Genomic DNA, 17,940 nt, shown 5'->3' with positions numbered 1-17,940 from the left:
TGTGTGTGTGTGTGTGTGTGTGTGTGTGTGTGTGTGTGTGTGTGTGTGTGTGTGTGTGTGTGTGTGTTTGAGCGTGTCTCAGGTTGCTCTCCTGGGCCTGCTGATGCAGATCCATGGCTGGCATCCATGAACACAGGCCTCTCCATTAAAGCTCCTCAGTGCCGGCTCTGTGAGAGGCAATTAAAGCAAAACAAACAGCGTGCCACGGAGGGAGAGATCACTTCCCATGCAGCGGGATTTATCAGTGCCTTTATCAGACCCACAGTTTTCTGCTGACCAAGGACTGAAGTGCACTCTCCATCTGCCCCTCCTTTCTCTCTCTCTCACTGTATCTTTCACTCTGTCCTTCCAGTCGTACTAATCCTATTCTCCTCTGCTTCTGTCTCTCCCTCTCTTCATCTCTCTCTCTCGCGCTCTCTCTCTCTCTCGCGCTCTCTCTCTCTCTCTCACTCTCTCACTCTCTCTCTCTTTCTCTTTCTCTCTCTCTCTCTTTCTTTCTCTTTCTCTCTCTCTCAGCTGGCATTTATATTGTCAGGCTGTTTTTTCCTTAAGAAACCCTCCATTTGCATATTTTATACTCTTAACCTGTCCTTCCCGCTGTGTGGCCTTAATTGTTGTAGTTTGGAAGCTGGAGTCTCTTTCCCATTGGAGTCTGTTTTATAACCTTATAATATAATTGGACAGATATTCTTTGGTATAGTCCAGTGGTACCCATTTCCAGTCCCGAAGGGCCATAGTCCAGCACAGTTTGGTGATTTTTTTTTATTATTATTTATTTATTTTATCCTGACCAATCACACCTGAATCAACTCATCAGTTAATGACCAGGTTTAGTGAGTGTGTTAGACTGGGAAAATCACCAAACTGTGCTGGACTCCAGCCCTGCAGGATCAGAATTGATTGTTCTAATAGTGCTGGGCAATATGTAGTCTGTAGCAGTATACCAGTTTTTGGTGGAATATTGGCTTAAAAAATGGCATTGGACAGTTTATATTTGATATATCAAACTGACATTTGATGATGCGTTTATTGTACTCTGGAAGAGCAGAACGTTTAAGCGACACATGGCTACTGTGCTAAAATATCTGCCTTTTATTGATTTTACCACAGTTGTAGTCCTATACAAATACATGTTAAAATTTCTCCATTGTGCTAATCCTCGTGGATCTTGTCCCAAATTTCTGTTGGTATCAGTATCAGCAGACATGTACATGAAAAATATTGGATATTGGCCCAGAATTCTCATATCATTGCATCCCGGGTTGGATGCCGAAGATTGTTTTGAAAAACAGCACAAAATACATAAAAGTGTAAATAAATAATAAGTATCCTTCCTGTTTGTCTTTTGTCTGATTAACCTTTACAATACAAAGTATTTGGTAAAATTTTAGGAAAAGCAGAAGAGAATGAGATGGCCCAATCAAAGCAAGCTTGTTTGTAAGACGTTGTTTTCTTACAGGGTTTTAATACTCAGGGATTGATTCATTGTGTTAATGAAAAATGAAATATCATCAAGTACTTTGACCTATTTGGAAAATATTGTATTATTGACTTTTCTCAGCACTAGGCTAGTTGGTGAGCGGTGGCTCCAGGGTGGGGCAGCTGATAGGGGCTGGGACTCATTTTAGCTTTGTAGTGATGCTGAAAGCTTGGGAGTGTCCCAAATGGAATATGACTCAAACCTGTGACTCAGGAGCTGGAAACCTGTCAAATGAAACATGAAACGCCTGTCTTGTACGTGATGGCTCGAGAACAGGTGCAACGTCCCTTAAGAAGATTACCATTTGTTTGTAGAAACCCGCACACACAGGAAGTCACCTCTGACAGTTGCAGTAATAAAGCTGACACCCCCTCGTCGCTCCACTCTGTAAGAAGAGTGAGTGGCTGGTTTTAAATGCAGGATGTTTTGTATGTGATCCATTTTTAATGCGGCAGGTCTGATGGCAGGACTGAGCCGGTTATTCGGGGGACGTTGTAGCCTGACTCACATGAAAAGGCTGCACTCCTCAGCGGCGCTAAAGGAGAGGAATGAGGCTGACATGCCTGTTCCACTTTAACGTCTCCAGAATGCCTCCGTCATATTAAAGCCTTGTCCTGAGGGGATCAGACTGATGGGACATGGGCTAGCAGGCTGTCGTTTTTATCCACAAGAATTACACGACTTGGAAGATGCCATGGTTGCCTGTCATATATGCTGAATGGCTCTGAATGATATTCGACTGCTCAATATATCTTATACTAATCAAATTCACTGTGTAATTAATGATGAAAGACCACAATTAGGGTATTTTGATTAGCGATTTTCTTGCTGTTCCACAGTCCTGTGTTACGTTTTTAATTTTTGTGCCGACTAGGACGCAAATCAGTCAGATATTCCCCCACGCTGTTCTCTAAGTGTTTAGACAAACACGGTAAACCTTATAATCATGTGCCTTTTTGTAGAGCGCTATTCAAATCACAATCAAAGCATCACTCAGAATAAGCACAGTTATTGTTAGAGCTGTCAAAACTGTGCAGCATTAGAAAACCGTACTGTATCAAAACCAAAAGAAAACAATGGTTCTAAAGGTCTAAAATGCTGAATACGCACATGTCTGGCACATCATGGGTGTTCCTTTAGTGATCCACATTATGGGTTATTCCTTTTGTGACCACATTGCGTCATCTAATTACGGGCATGCATGCTGCTGCTCTGATGTGGTCTTCAAAACGCCTTTGTTGTAGCCATTCATACAGTTTAAAAGCCATCACTGTGGGGTCTAATGATGCTCAGAAAGAGATGTAAAGAGTGTAGGATCTGTAGATGATATGATCTCTCTGATGTGGTCTTTTGCCCTACATGGGCATGAATAATCTCAAGTAAAGACTCCAAGGCAGCTGTCTTATTTCTCCATGGGGATATACCATTGTTTCTGTTATTTCCTTTGCTGCTGCTTTTTTTTCTGAAAGTAGCAGGCTGTCACACTTTGGAAGGTGCCACTGATTATTCTGTCTGGTATAGCGGCTGCGAGAACATTTCCTCAATGAGACAAGACTTGTGCAGACACAGATACGAGGCCGGATCAGGCAGGTAGTGTGTGATGAGGAGATGCAGAGACAGCTAGTCGTAATCAGTGTGTGTGAGCCAGAGACAGCTACCTATGTAACGTTGAGGAAGGAATGAATAAACAGCATTTTGTTAGAAGACCGGCTGACAAGTCCGTCAGACAGCATGACTAGTGTTGAGCTGGGTTTCAGACTGGCTTCACAAACAGCTCTAGCACATGTGAGCATGTAGTCATGGGCATGGGATGTGGAGACAGCTGGCCATGTGCGATTTAGACCAGACCATAGGCTGCTTGGCACATGTCCTATTACCTGACCTTGCTCCACTCTCAGTGTCTGTGCATAATAGAGTATAATGAGAATATTGCACAGGTGCTGAAACAAAAGCTGAAGGTTTCTATGGAGATTACCAGCATCTTGGAAAATGCCTAGTGCATGTTTAGTGAAGTCTGGTGGAAAATCAAATTTACACAATTTTCTCCTAAACCCAATGCAATTTTTTAGATTTAAACTGCAGCCAAAAGGCTAAACTTGCTAACAGACTCCAGAATCGTCGTTTTTTGGAAATACATTCCCAAAACTTCTGTCAACCTGTATTCAGGTCCTCATTAAGGTCGCGCTGACTTCACAACGTGGTTTCAGACACAATAACACAGTAACTTATTCCAAACTAGTGTCTAAATTCTCCACCTGCTGCCTAAAATAGGGGTCATTCCTATGTTCCCTGGCCCTTTATTTGCTCATTGAAGTTCCTCAGACACCGGCCCAAGTACCCCAGGTTTTTTGTATGTATGCTGTGTTCTGGCTTCTCAAAAATAGTTTACATGAGTTTGCCTAGCTAGCTAATTAGCACACAGAGGATAGCTAAGGTAAGCAAGTGTATCCCTATTAAAAACAAATTTGCTACTTGTTTTCTTTTGTATGACCTCTGGTGGCCCCAGGATCCTAACCATGAACTTAAGAAGCTTTTTCACAGGTCTCCTTAATGTACCATTGAGGTTTGATGTTCTATATGTAGAGTTAAGGGGATGGACAGCCTTGGGAAAATGGGTACACTCCCCTAAAACAGCTGCCCCTATCTTTCAGCTGCATGGTGAAGTTTTGTTTATTAAGGACATGGGCTCTAAACCACATCAAAAAGTCTGTGCAACCTTAATGAACACGAAACTACGGTTTGAGTGGGTTGAGAGAAGTTTTGAGCGTGTGTTAACAGAAAAGATTTGGGTGACTTTTGTTCTGTGGTTTAGCACCGTTAGCCTTGTAGCTTAGCTTTTAGCTTTTATTTGCTTCTTTTGGTTTGCTCTGTATCTATGAGGCTAATGTAGCTAATGGAAGCTCATAAACATCATGCAAACTGCTTGCTTAAACTGCGTTGAGTGAAGAAATTTCAAACATACTTGCTGTTGTGGTTTCTGATTCTGTGGGACATACTGTCTATAAAGATAGACAATAGTGTGGACAAATCTCAGATATTTTCTAAATGGTTGCTACTATTTGTTTTTTGTTTGCGTTTGTTTTTAACTGTCAAATGTACTTTTGTTTATTTAATTATAATTAGAATGTGTACAGTACATATGATTGGCATTAGAGGATGTTAGTTATGTCTGTGTCTAGAGGAGAACTGCCACTTTTTCACTTATTTTAATTTTATCTGTGGTGATGCATTAATGCATGTGCATATTCCAGAGTAATTAAATCACTGCTTGCTCTGGTGAGCTGTGGAGAACATTCCCTCCCTCTCCATCTCTCTTAAACTCGCATACGCATGGTGTCACCACAGCCAGACGGTGCTTGCTAGCAGATGGGCTGTCCGTTTTCTCCCCATTGCAGATTGGACAATGACATTCGAAGCATCATTCTCTGACTGTTTGGTCACCTCCAACTGTTCCCATTTGTCATCATTTATTCTGCAGCACTGCCAGAATATGAACATGTCACTGATCACACACTGCACACAACAGTTCCATAAGCGGAATAAACCTCCTGAAAGTGAAGGCAGTTATGTCATCATCGAGAGTGCTCCCATTTATTTAAGAGCATGAAGTATTTGTTTTGTATTCTCTGATTGTAACCTACTCGCTCCATGACATCAGCTATTATGATCATGCCACAGACAGTAGTTCATCGCTTTTGTTTGTTTGTATGTGTACGCATTGAGTATCCTGAGTGGGAGAGTTAAGACCGAAATGCGTCTATCTCCTGAGGACCACTCATAAGGCCCACTGAAGTAGTTTAGGGTCATAAACAGACACGCAGATGCTAACTGCTGCGCTTGTTCAATTCACTGAAGAATAACTGAAAAGGCTTCATCTAACATGAGTGGACTGAAGAGCTCTGTAAGTCACTGGACTGCAGATGCTCTTGTAAACTCATGCAGAAAAGCGAGTGGACAAGCAAGTGCAGAAGCGGTGTATAATGTCCTTTACTGACATCTCTCTATCTTCTCTCTTTTCTCTTCTATCTGTTTCTCCAGCAGGCGTGAGTTCGGCCCAGAGAGTAGTCTCAGTTCAGCCCGGACCCCTGGTACGAACTGAGGGCTCCCACGTGACCATCTGGTGTAATGTGACCGGCTATAAAGAGGGAGTGGAGCAGGATTTTGAATGGTCCATGTACCTGCACACTGCCCCAGACAGAGAGATCCGTATAGTGAGCACAGCCCAGCCCAACTACGCCTATGCCGTGTACTCTCAGCGAGTCAACACCAGAGAGATTTATGTGGAAAGACTGAGTGGAGATTCTGCTCTTCTTCACATCACCAAGCTGCAGGCCAAGGACCAAGGTGTTTTTGAGTGTTACACGCCCAACACGGACGGCCAGTATTTAGGCACCTACAGCGCCCGAACCAACCTCACCGGTGAGTCAGAGAACACTTCATGCTTCATGTGGGCAGGCGCACAATCTTGTCAAAGTCAATGTTATATAGTCTTTATAGATTTATCCCTTAAATACATATTGGGTCTCAGTTAACCCATGACCTCATTTTCCCACCTCTACTTTGTCCATGTTTTCAGTCCAGACACACTTATTGCCCTAGGGCTTTCATTTTGCACTGGAACTATGAAGCTGTTGTTGCTAATAAGTGATGGAAGCTTAGGCACAGCAAGTAACGCTGTGGCTAAATCATCTCAAACATGCCTCAAAATTCATTAAATGAAGTAATCTCCAGTAGACTTATCCAGTTTCTGATACTACACAGTGGACAGAAGTGACGAAATACAAGAAAACAGATTTCATATTTTTATTTGGCTACTGTTAAATGTTTTTGCATTTTACTAAGGATGTGCATGTATTGGCGAATATTGCCAAAATATTAGAAAAATGTCAATATAGGACAGATGTTTAGATTTGAAAAGACTCTAAAACCAATATTTGATGACACATTCTACTCCAGAAGAGCAGAATGTTTAGGCAGTGCTGTGCTAATGCGCTAAAAACCTGCATTTAACTGCATCAATAACCCTTCAGAAATAAATGTTACATGTCTCTGTAATGCTAATCCATATAGATTTAGTCCCAGGTTTTATATGCCATATTTTATGTCAGTGTTTATCTCTCGGCATTGGTAGATATGTACATGAAAAATATTGGATATCAGCCCACAGTTCCCAAATCTGTGCATTTCTACATTTTACATGAGCATTGCAGTTTGTAGAGATAACTGCCGGGTTGCTCCAAAAGGTATATGAACAGTTGATGAAAGACTCATGCGTTTAAGAGTTAATATAGAGAAGTTTCAGGCTAGTTTATTTGAATCCTGAAACATATGGCTAATTTTGGCCTTAGATCATTTTAACTAAATCTTCTTTTCTAGTCAGCTTAACCTTCACCTCTATCCTCAAAAAACTTGGAAAAACTAAAAAGTTGCGTCTGTAAGTCTATTGTTAGAGAAACCTGTGTGAAATCTAGCCTTGTCAGAGCTACTCTCAGCTTCAGCACCTTCTCCATCAGCCATGCTAATGGCTCCGTGTTAATTGGTGGAGTTTTAATGCCTGAGTGGATTTATGGTAGCAGCATCAGTCATTCACTGGGGCTGGCTGTGTAATGGAGTAGGTAACTGACAGAATGCCAGTCCATCTGCGTGCCAGCCCACCCCATCATTAACCAGGACACTGGCCTGTTCTGCTGCTCTGCTATCTGCTGCCATGATACAATTATCCTTAGCCTTTTAATCATAATCATAATTAAACCCGTCCCCTACACACACACTCCAAGACACACACTTAGCTCACTGTCTTCTGTGCCAGTGCTCTCAACTGTATTATTTCTGAGAATATGGAGCTATTAGCAGGCAGTTTGCATGTGAAATGATGTAATTTCTACATATGTGACTTTTTATGTGCTTAATGAGAGGGAGACAGGCCAGCCAGGTATAGGTGTGTTTCTGTGGGGTGTGCTGGGTGTGTCCTAGGTCATTGTTTCACCTGTTGTTCTATTCCCAGCACCATGATAGATAAGGAGTCACATGTTCTGTCAGTTTTCCAAGACAAGGTTGGGTCAGGTCAGGCTGGGTGAAAGTAAATGCAACAACAGCACTGAAGCCTTAAAAGTAAAATATTTAATTTTGAATAATTAATGTGTTACAACTATAGTCCTACAACTGTAATGTCTGACTGATACTGCAAGGGCTTTGAAGTTTAGCTGTAACTTTGCATAGTCTTAAGCAGTGCCTTAAACGGGGTATAACAAAACACACTTTCAGGTTTGATGTGGTTTTTAATTCTGAAGTTGACACTCAGTTTGATTTTTGTTACTTTGTATGTTAAAATGGGTTCTACCTAACTCTAGTTATATATTACAAAGATCGGTGGGGCTCATATATACACACATGTCCTTTCAAAACAAAATGGACTTTTTGCCATACAAAATACAAAGTTTGAAAGTAGCTTGTCTTTGCAAAATAGATATTAATACAGTTATAAACAATGCAAACATGGACAGGATGCTGCCAGAGGCCTAGTTTTGATCAGCAGCAGTGGTTCCATGAAAGATGGCAAATAAGAGGCCCTCAAAACAAACTGAGGATGTATCAGCAATGCAGTTTTAAATTTCAGCACAGTGATTTTACAGATTTTTTTTTTCCTTCCATGCTCCATCAAAATTGTTATACTCATATTCGTTTTAATCTCAACACTTTCCAGTAACTGATAAAGCCAGCAAGTTAGTAAAAATCACTGATCTCATAATTAGGCCTGTCACAATTATTTAGGCTGAGCACAATCTAAGAGACCCTTATTAGTCCCACAACGGGGAAATTTCACCTCCGCAATCTAACCCATCCGTGCAGTGAAACACTACATACACACTGGTGAACAGACGCTAGGGGGCAGTTAGCACACTTGCCTGGAGCGGTGGGTAGCCCTATCTGCAGCGCCCAGGGAGCAGTTGGGGGTTAGGTGCCTTGCTCAGGGGCACTTCAGTCACATTACATCGGCTCAGGGGATCGGACTGGCGACCTTCTGGTCACCAGGCTGGTTCCCTAACCTACAGCCCACGCCTGCCCCCTATTGCACCCTCATTAGCTTTCACTATCATATGTTTACATCGCAACAAACAGCAGGTGATTTGGGAGTGTTTTCATCCATTGGGTTCGACAAATACATGTGAATAACAAAGTTTAAAACACATTTATTGACATGTCATTGATCTTATACAAATAACAGGAGTTCTAACTTCTGAATGGTGCAATAACACATTTAGAGGGCTGTGAAGAGTGATGTTTGTTTATTTGAGATATTTCTGTCGTTTGTCAGAAAACTGCTAAGTCAACAGCTAGGAGGCAAGATATTCCCACTTTAGGCTTGTATTTTAATTTTGACAAAACGGTCAATTAAATTGTTAATTGCAAGCACTGATATGGCCGTTAATCGGCAGCTATAATTTTGTGATTGTGACAGACCTGTTCTTAATTGACGCTATGAGAGATCATAAATCCTCTGAATAGGACGGTTTCTTTGCTTGCGCAATTTGTGTGTGTGTGAGTAACAGTGGGAGCGTTTTTAATATGGTATCAGTGTGTGACTCCTGAGTGTTGTGGGTTGGAGAGCATACGTAGTGTCACACAGAGAGCCACCTGTTTAACAACAGCCAGATTGCTCTCTGGCCCCTTATTCCACACCTCCACCCCCTCATACAACCCCCCTGAAACCCATCTGCCATTGGACACATATTTATGACCACTAAGACCTGTGAGAAATACTCATTTCAGCTTTTGCTAAAATGTGTCTGTTGGAACAAAGCGTTACACTACAGTTGCTTATTACAAACGTGACTCATGAGTCACAACAAATCTAGACAGTGCTGTTTTAGTCATCAAGTGACTGGACACAGTAAATCTTCCAGACTGTTCATTACTCACACATATTAGTAATATCTGTAGCATTGTATGGTTTTATACTGTTCTGCTGGAACTACTTTCAACCTCATCTATTACAATACCTGAAATGCTACTGATAATTAGTATGGCCTAATTATAGCTAAGGATTACAGGTCTAAGCACCTTTTTTCTCCATGGGAAAAATGAATAATAGTTGTCAACAGTTGTCACCTTTGCACTCTGTGGTAAACAAAAGTGTTATAATGAATTGTTGCTGCTTGTTTTCTTATGTACATTTTTCCCCCAGTTTGACTAGTTTCTCTGGATTACAAGGTGGTTAAGAAGTTGAAATGCAAATATTATGTGAGCTACAAGCAAATCTAACATTCATGCAAGTTATGTGAAAGTAAAGCAATAAGCTCTAAATAAATATTATACAACACTTTTATAAAACAACAATACACCTCTAATTCTAGCCTACTTTTGCCATCATTACTTGACTACCACAGCTGATTTATGTGGGGTATTTTAGTGCAGTTACTAGTCTCATGAAGTCAGTTAATTACACAGGTCAAAATTAATATATTAATGTATATAGGACAAAACATGGACTTTTGAACTAGACATTTATCCCCAATGCTGACCCCTTCATGGCCCTTTCCAGCGTTCTCACACTGCTCTAGAATTCACTACACATCCACATGCCCCCCTCACCCCTCGCCCCAGCCCTGCTTATTGTTCTATCACATGCCATTGCACTTCCTACAAGCTTGGGTCTGTGGTCAAACTAGGGGCTACAGAAAAACACAGAACAGACATGTTGTGTAAAGACATGCACACTGGCTCCAGATTGAGAGCATGTTTCTTGATGCAGAGTGATGAAGATTTCTACATGATAAAATATAACAACAGTAGAGATCTGGTTGCGCCCAGGGTTCAGTTTGAAGGGAGGATATAAGGGGACACCACACCCCCAAAGCCACCTCTCTCCATTTTTTTTCTCCTTTGGTTTATTGTTACCTAACACCACTGCTATCAATGTTTAAATTCCATCCATATTTGAGGTTTAAATCAAGCTGCCTTAGAATTTTTTTTACCACAATCCAACACGGTCATGGAAAGATTGTCAAAGGCAGTTTACAATAATAGTTGGTGATCCAAAGTGGGTTCCAATTCCATGGTATACAGAAAGGAATGAAATTCTGAATTTTTCTCTCTATCAGTTTGATCACTTGTTGCTCCCAAGTAGCATTATCTGAGAGTCCGTGTGCAGGCTACTAGCTTTCCCCGTATTATTATTCAAACAAAGGTTGCAAGCTACACATACAGTTGAGCTTTAGGTAGTACTTCATGTATGTGTAGGAGGCTTTTATAACGGAGAGGAGCTGATACTACATGAACCCTTGAGCTGGGCAGCTGCTATTCATATGCATGAATAGGAGTTCAGTGGCTGCTTCCATTTTGTTGTTGTTTGGACAGACGGTGACCTTTCATGCCCTTTGTGTTTATGAGGTGTGTGCTAGTGTGCACGGGCTATTGCAGAGGTGTCTACGCTATTTGAACTGGTGGATCGAAATGTAATCTTAGCAGTGAACCAAGGGCAACAAAATACCAAGAAAATCCATGTGTAATTCGTCTGATAATACCTTCTGTATAAACTAAAATGTCACCTTCAAAGTACATGTTGTGTGCAGACCACAACAAAGAGTAAAAAGAAAATGCCCTGCCAGACCAGGCCTGAGTAGACAAAAGTGGAAAAAGTGGACAGACGTTAGGACAGGCAAAGCTATGGCTGTGGTGAAATGCATATAGACCAGGCCTGACCACTTCTTTTCAGGACGAGTGGAGTAAAAGCTGCACTGTATGTTTATGCTGTGTGTGAGGTGGTGAGCACCACACACACTGACCCTTTTTGTGTTTCTAACCTCTTAACCCACTTCTCCATGGTGTCCCTGTTCCCTCCCTCCCTCTTTCCGCTCCTGTATTGCTCTGCCAGTAGCTCTTCAGCAGCTGTATGTGCCTCAGCACTCAGTATTTCCTGCATTCCCTTATTCTCCATCTCCACCCACTCACTCTCTTTGGTTCTCTTTTTCTCCATTATATTTGGTTCACATGCAGCTTCCTTGCTGCTTTTGTCCTGGGGTACTTTTGCTAAAAGATCACTTTTGCTTAAAGGTGAGTAAAGATGGCTAAAAGCTGACTAGGGGTAGCGAGGGAGCAGCTCTAAGGTGACTGCTTAGGCTACAAACGTGTACCTTCGAGATCTGTCACCGTTTCTGCCCACGTTCTACACCAGGCTTCATTAATTAACTCAGTGAGTCAATCTGCTGCTTCTGGATCACTGGATAGTTTATGTCTTCAAGACTGATGCACCTTCTTCAAGGCACGAGGTAGAGAATGGTGGCTTGTGCCACAGTCTCCTCCAGAAAGCCAGCAGCTCTCCACATATCATAGCTCTGACTCTTTATTCCTAACTCTATTCTAATTGATCTGATTTGAGGCAACAATCGGTCTTAATCGCATAGTGAAGTCCAAATAAGTTTCAAACTGCTCCGGATTACAAGGTAACATGCTCCCAGTCATTCTCACTTCTGAGAATTAATGAGAGCGTGCCTGCTAGCAAACTATTCCATGCTGAAGGAAACTTATTCAGGCTGCACTAGGCTGGCATCTTGCGTGCTCCGGTATAAATCAGCATGAAACCTTCCAACATGTAGAGTCTGCGATATGTTCAGGCCCCTGTCCACTGACAAGTGTTGACCAATTTTTTTTCTCTATTTTTTTAGTTTTGATGATTGTTAAAAGATGCTGTTTTCTCTGTTCTCTTGCACCACTCATCACTGACACATTCAAACAGCATCAGCAGCATGGTCGGTGCCAGATTGGACAGGATCCCTGGATTAGCACGTCATGCTACTTGCTGTTTATCAGTGACAGCTTTTTTTGTTATCTTGTGCTATTTCAGTAATAAAAAATAAATAAATAAGTTAAATAAATAGCTACTTAAAATAAAAATTTGTAATATGAAGTAATATAAAATAAATAAAATAAGTAATAATACATAATCATTTTTGTAATAATTTTGTAATAATAACAAATAATTTTTGATAACTACTTTCTCCTTTAGTACTTTGATAATTACTTTCTGTTTAAATGGTGGAAGTAAATTGGCTACTGCTACACTTTCCATGTAAAGCACATGGACCGTACATTTTTATATGGTTATGGTCTAAACAGTTCAAATGTATTCTAAATGTAGATGATTTTTTGGTGTTATAAAAAAATGCTGAAATTACTTGAAAAATTTGTCAATATTTTATGTGTAGTGAAATGTTTTTAATGCATGTTGATAATTTTTTAAATTTATTTTTCAGTGTGTTTTACCAATATCACCAAAATACTTAAGAATGTGAACTTTGGTCACTGATATTGCATTAGGACATTTTCAGACTGTCCCAAATGCACAGTGTGGAGAGGTGCAGGTCATTAAATTGTTCCCACAAACTAGAGGCAGGAATAGGAACATTGCATATGACTGAGAAAGATGCTATTACTTGGCTTGAGAACTTGTATCTCCAAATAAACATCCAAGCAGACTCATTGTGAGTCCGTTGGCATGATTGCAGGTGACCTCACTACTACCAACACCGTATCTATCCCTGATGGAGGTTTAAGATAAGCTAACGTCTTTCACAGACCATCAAGATAAAGAGACACGTCTTTAGCATGAATCGGCTCTGTGCTTCTGACGTCAGAAGTGAAGCATGCGGGGGAAAAAAAACAACACACCAAACAACAGAAGTGACTTCTCCATCTGCTTCACTGAGCAGACATGATTTATGTACCAGTCTGTTTTTCTCTGAGGAAGAGTTTTGCTGCTGTAAAATTTCAAATCGTTGTTTCTCTCATCTGTGTTAGCCTCCTTTTTTGAACTGTCCCTGGTGATGAAGCTCTGCGCATCATGAGAGGGATTGGCAGTATGAGGTTTTTTAGGGGTTTGATTTGTATTTGTTGCGTGGCATGTTTAGAACACTTCAGTGTGTTGAACCCTTGAGAGCAGGAGAGTCTGATGAACTGCACATTTCAGCATTGCTCTGAAGTCCTCTCCCTCAGCCTGCTGTAATAAGATATTGATCCATGTGTGTGTGCATGGGGTTGTGTGTTTAGGGTTTTTTTTTCTCCCTCAATTCCTCTCTTTGATGCTGCTTTGTTTCGTTGTTTCCTGAGAGTTGTTCCATCTGTTTTTGGGTGTGTGTGTGTGTTTTCTGATGTGTTCCTCCATGATTCAGGAGATGGATTTGCCCAGTGGATTTGTTACTGACACCGTGGGAACCTGCTTTGAGTAAACAGTCGTTCGGAGGACAAACTGTTTCAGCATGTCCTTGCACTGACAGCCGCCATCGTCATACACCACTGCTCACACAACCAGTCCCACTCACACACACTTCATCCTCTCTGACAGGTCGACCGTGTATTTCTCACGCACTGACTTGTACACTGCGCATCAACAGTTTAGGGACGCAGTAGTCTAAATGGTTGTGTTTGTTGTTTGTTGGTTTACAGTAGCTTAACGTTTGAAAGACTAACCAGCTTTATTTTCAGGAAAGCAACATGACGCATGAACATATCTAACAGTACTTAATCTGATATTAGTGGAATTATTAAGGTAATAAATCTCAATAATAAACTTGTATTATATTTATAATACATAATATTGAATAGAAATAATAAACAATGTTGTATGTTAGAATTAATAATAAAGGGGAATATTTAATGTGTAGTTATATGTAGACCTCTGTAATCACATACAGATATACAATGTCAATTAATAAGGGGAAGATGTAATATGTTATTTGTTATTGTTTGTTGTTTATAAAATTTAACTTAATGTTTACATTTTCTAATATTTTTATGATAAAAAACATTTTTATTATAAAAACAAAAAAACTAATTGCAGTTAAAAAAAATCTTTAGATATTAAAGCTACACTATGTAAAATTTGAAAACCTGTTGTATCTTGTTGAATGTTGAATGTTTGTAAGAGCAAAAGGCCAAATATGGTACTGGATAGAAGTCTTCATCTGCATGTTTTACATATTACAGTTACAGCATTTGGCAGACACTCTTATCCAAAGTGACTTACAATTTGATCATTTTACAGTGGTAGGTGAAGGTAGTGTTAGGAGTCTAGTCCAAAGACTCTTATTGGTGTAGTTTAGAGTGCTGGCCTGGGCAGGTGATTGAACTCCAGTCTCTGGTGTGGAAGGCAGAGATGTTACCCACTACATTATACATTACATTTGATACATATGGTAATGAGGGTGTCTCTCTGAGTCTAAATAGCATTTATATAGATTTTTACCTATAAGCAATGCAATGACATACAATGTCAATATTTCAATATTTTAAAAACAGTAAATGGTAATAAATAATAAATGTTAATGATCTATTCTGGGTTCTATTTTTGTATATTCTATGTCAATTTATATGTTTATAATTTGCATATAAATATTTTATATTTATATATTATGCATACGTTAATTAACCTTACTATAAGTAGTTATTTGATCAGTAAGATTTGGTAACTTTTCAATTTTCCAAGCATTTTGGATATAATTTTATTGTTAATTATTGTTGCTATGCAGCGTTCTCATTTATAATGGAATCATCTACAGCTCCACACATCATTGAAAATATCCTAATTTTTACACCTTCCAACAAACTGTTTGAAACCTAGAATATTAGCATGACATTAGAATGACTTATACATGTATCTGCAACAAAATTGGTTTTACGTTGTAGAAAATGTCATTCAAAACTTCTTGAATGCTGATTCCAGACTTCTAAAATGATTCCAAACATGTGTATGTTTACAAGCTTTGTGGCCATTGTTTCTAAATTAAAAAGTAACACTGAATTAAAGTAACTGGGAGAAAATTCTAATTTTCACTCAAAGTGTCTATAAACTTTTGATGGTCAGTGTGCATCACTCATTGTAGCAGGATGCAGTCTGTTGTGCTTGCTGAGCAGTGAGTGGCGAGTGGTGAAGAGAGCAGTGAGTGTTCTGGCTCTCAGTGCTGCGGACTGAAGTGGACGTGAACGTGGTCTTGCGCATTCCTCTGAAGTTTCCACTGGACGCAGCTCTCTTGTTCTCCTCTTATCTGCTCTCTTCTAAAGCCCAGATTAGCTCTCCCTCAGGACAGCCCCCTCAGTGGCACACTAACACACTCACCCCTCTAGGAGGGCTCTGGAAAGGCAGGATAGAAGGCACTGAAACCAGGTAGTGGGCAAACTGAAAAAAAGAGAGGAAGACAAAGCACAGTTGAGAGAGAGAGAGAGAGAGACAGAGAGAGAAAGGATAACAGAGAGAGGGAGAGTAACTTGTATCATTTTACTGTATGGGCTATTTTAGTTTTCTTTTGAAGTGGAGCGCTCTGTAAGAGAATCCTGTACAGTTTATGGCCAAACAACACAAGCGTATCGCTTCTCCACTTTACCAACCACCTAGTGCACTCGCTGACCTCACAGCCAGCCCGCAGCAGGCCAACTCAAACATGTCTGAGAGAACGGAGCGGGGGGCTTGATACCGAGAGAAGGGCTGAGGTGAGTCATGAGTCTACATGGTGAGGCAGATGGAGAAATGAGGGTGATGTTTGCTGAGCAGTGTTTCAGTGGTGTGTAAGTGGTCATTATTACAACAGGGAAACTCAGCAGCTTCTGACTGGAGTCATGTTCCAGCAGCACACACCTGCATCTGCTCTAACCTGATACACCTGTAAAACATACTCACTCACTCACACACACAATGGCCTTCAGTCTTTTGTGAAAACAACAGAGGAGCAACCTGAGTCTGCTCCGGGTCAAACTGACTCATTAACGGCTGCAGATGAAAGCACTGACGCAATTCAGGCCATTCACAGTTTCACCAATACTCACTCTACACACACCAGTCTGACTGTCTTCCTTCTGTCTCTCTCCCTCTCTCTTTCTGTTGTATCTCTTATATTGTCTCTCTCTCTCTGTTTCTTTCTCTCTCTGTCTCTTTTTCATCTCTCTTTCTTCCTCTCCTCGTGACCCTTTTTGTTTTTCCTCTCTCTCTCTCTCTCTCTCTCTCTCTCTCTCTCTCTCTCTCTCTCATGCATATATAAACACAGGCTCTGCCTTTTCGTTAATCAGTGATAGAGTGACCTTGAGAAGCAGATTATGATGAATCTCTCAAGTGCTGCTCTTTGATCCTCACTCTTCACAGTCATTGCTGCTCCTGCATGGCCTTGCTGTATGTGTTTGGTTGTTATGTGCAGTAGCAGCAGTAGTAGTAGCTGATAATCAGGGCCCATGCTGAGGCTTACTCACTCTCCATCTTTACCCACCAGTGTAGGAGGAGATCTGGAGCTATGCTCATCTTCCTACGCACCGGCCTGCACCCACAGCGCAGAAAAACAACACGCTGCTCTTACACACTCTGACCATGTGCATCTGCTGAAACCTTCCCTGTATCTGCCCCTTTGACATGCACTCGTTATTTCAAACACTGAAATTAACCTTAATGGCCTCAGCATCATCACTGTAAAATGTCACCATGTGTTATGAGTATACAATTTGACATGACAATGAGAGCTCTGCTCTCTTAGTCACACTGTGGCTCACAGCGTACAGGGGCAGCAGAGTGTTAGTCATAAAGCCATGAAACACTGAAGCTAGTCATTCCTTATAGCGAGTCTATTCTTACAGAAGGGCAACCAGCGGAAAAATGACAGCGCTCCCTCTAAGGAAGCGGTTGGAGTTGGTTTGAGGTGGCTGTGCCTAGGGCTCTGTGGGGAGGAGCAGGTCAAACTGAACTGGCCTTTTAGAGGACACTAAACGTGATAGTGCAAGCCTACAAGAACCGTTACAGAACAGATCTTCAGGGCTCCAGACCAACTTTTCCACTGGTAGCACTGGTGCTACCAACTTTCTGAGTTGGTCACACCAGTGCATGATTTGGTCGCACCCCCAGGTATTAATCCTTGCATGTTGATGAACAGTTGTCTTCATTTGCAGACCCTAATTTTGCATGGATGTAAATATTGATGGTGACTTGAGGCTTGCTATTTGTGAAATATTTTAGCCTAAACATTGTTTCTCTGCCGCGGCTGACAAAATAGGTCATCTTCTATTATAAAATTTTAAAAGAAAACAAAACTAAAATGTTATCAAATATAAGCATAACAGCATCTGTGTTTTTACATGTACTCTGTGTCAGAATAGCATTGCCAGAATTTTACTCCCCTGACAAATTCCTCATTTTATCACAACCTACACACCAAGACAAGTTACAAGAATAAGTTTGATTTGAATCAGACCCTGCACCCCAGACATAAGGCGGCAGGTTCGAAGTACTCCTTTTGACTGTGTAAAATCTGTTGACTTCTCAACCAAAGTTAATCTTAAAAATGACAGCCATTTTTAATCACAATAGCCAACTTCTTTTTATGCAGTACAGTGTACGCATGTTTATAACCTAGTTCATCAAGTACTATAGATTTGTCCTAGCTAGATATCACTTACACGACTTAGAGATAATTAAGGTAAATTGTTTCAAT

The 17,940-nt window shown here is 40.7% G+C and overlaps 1 protein-coding gene across 2 annotated transcripts in view; it reads left to right on the top strand.

Annotated features, from left to right (window-relative positions):
* The window catches only part of igsf3 (immunoglobulin superfamily, member 3), a 154,127-nt gene that overhangs the window by 30,575 nt on the left and 105,612 nt on the right, over positions 1-17,940 (top strand). Inside the window, exon 2 of one of the 2 annotated variants that reach the window (XM_036562047.1) lies at positions 5,522-5,899. In XM_036562047.1, coding sequence (XP_036417940.1) covers positions 5,522-5,899 — 378 coding nt within the window. Of the gene's footprint in view, positions 1-5,518; positions 5,900-17,940 lie in introns of both variants that reach the window. The other variant, XM_036561982.1, reaches the window with a different exon arrangement.

Source organism: Colossoma macropomum, unplaced genomic scaffold (assembly GCF_904425465.1).
Source record: "Colossoma macropomum unplaced genomic scaffold, Colossoma_macropomum, whole genome shotgun sequence".
In the NCBI taxonomy this organism is placed as follows: Eukaryota; Metazoa; Chordata; class Actinopteri; order Characiformes; family Serrasalmidae; genus Colossoma; species Colossoma macropomum.
This window is presented reverse-complemented; position numbering and strand designations above follow the sequence as displayed.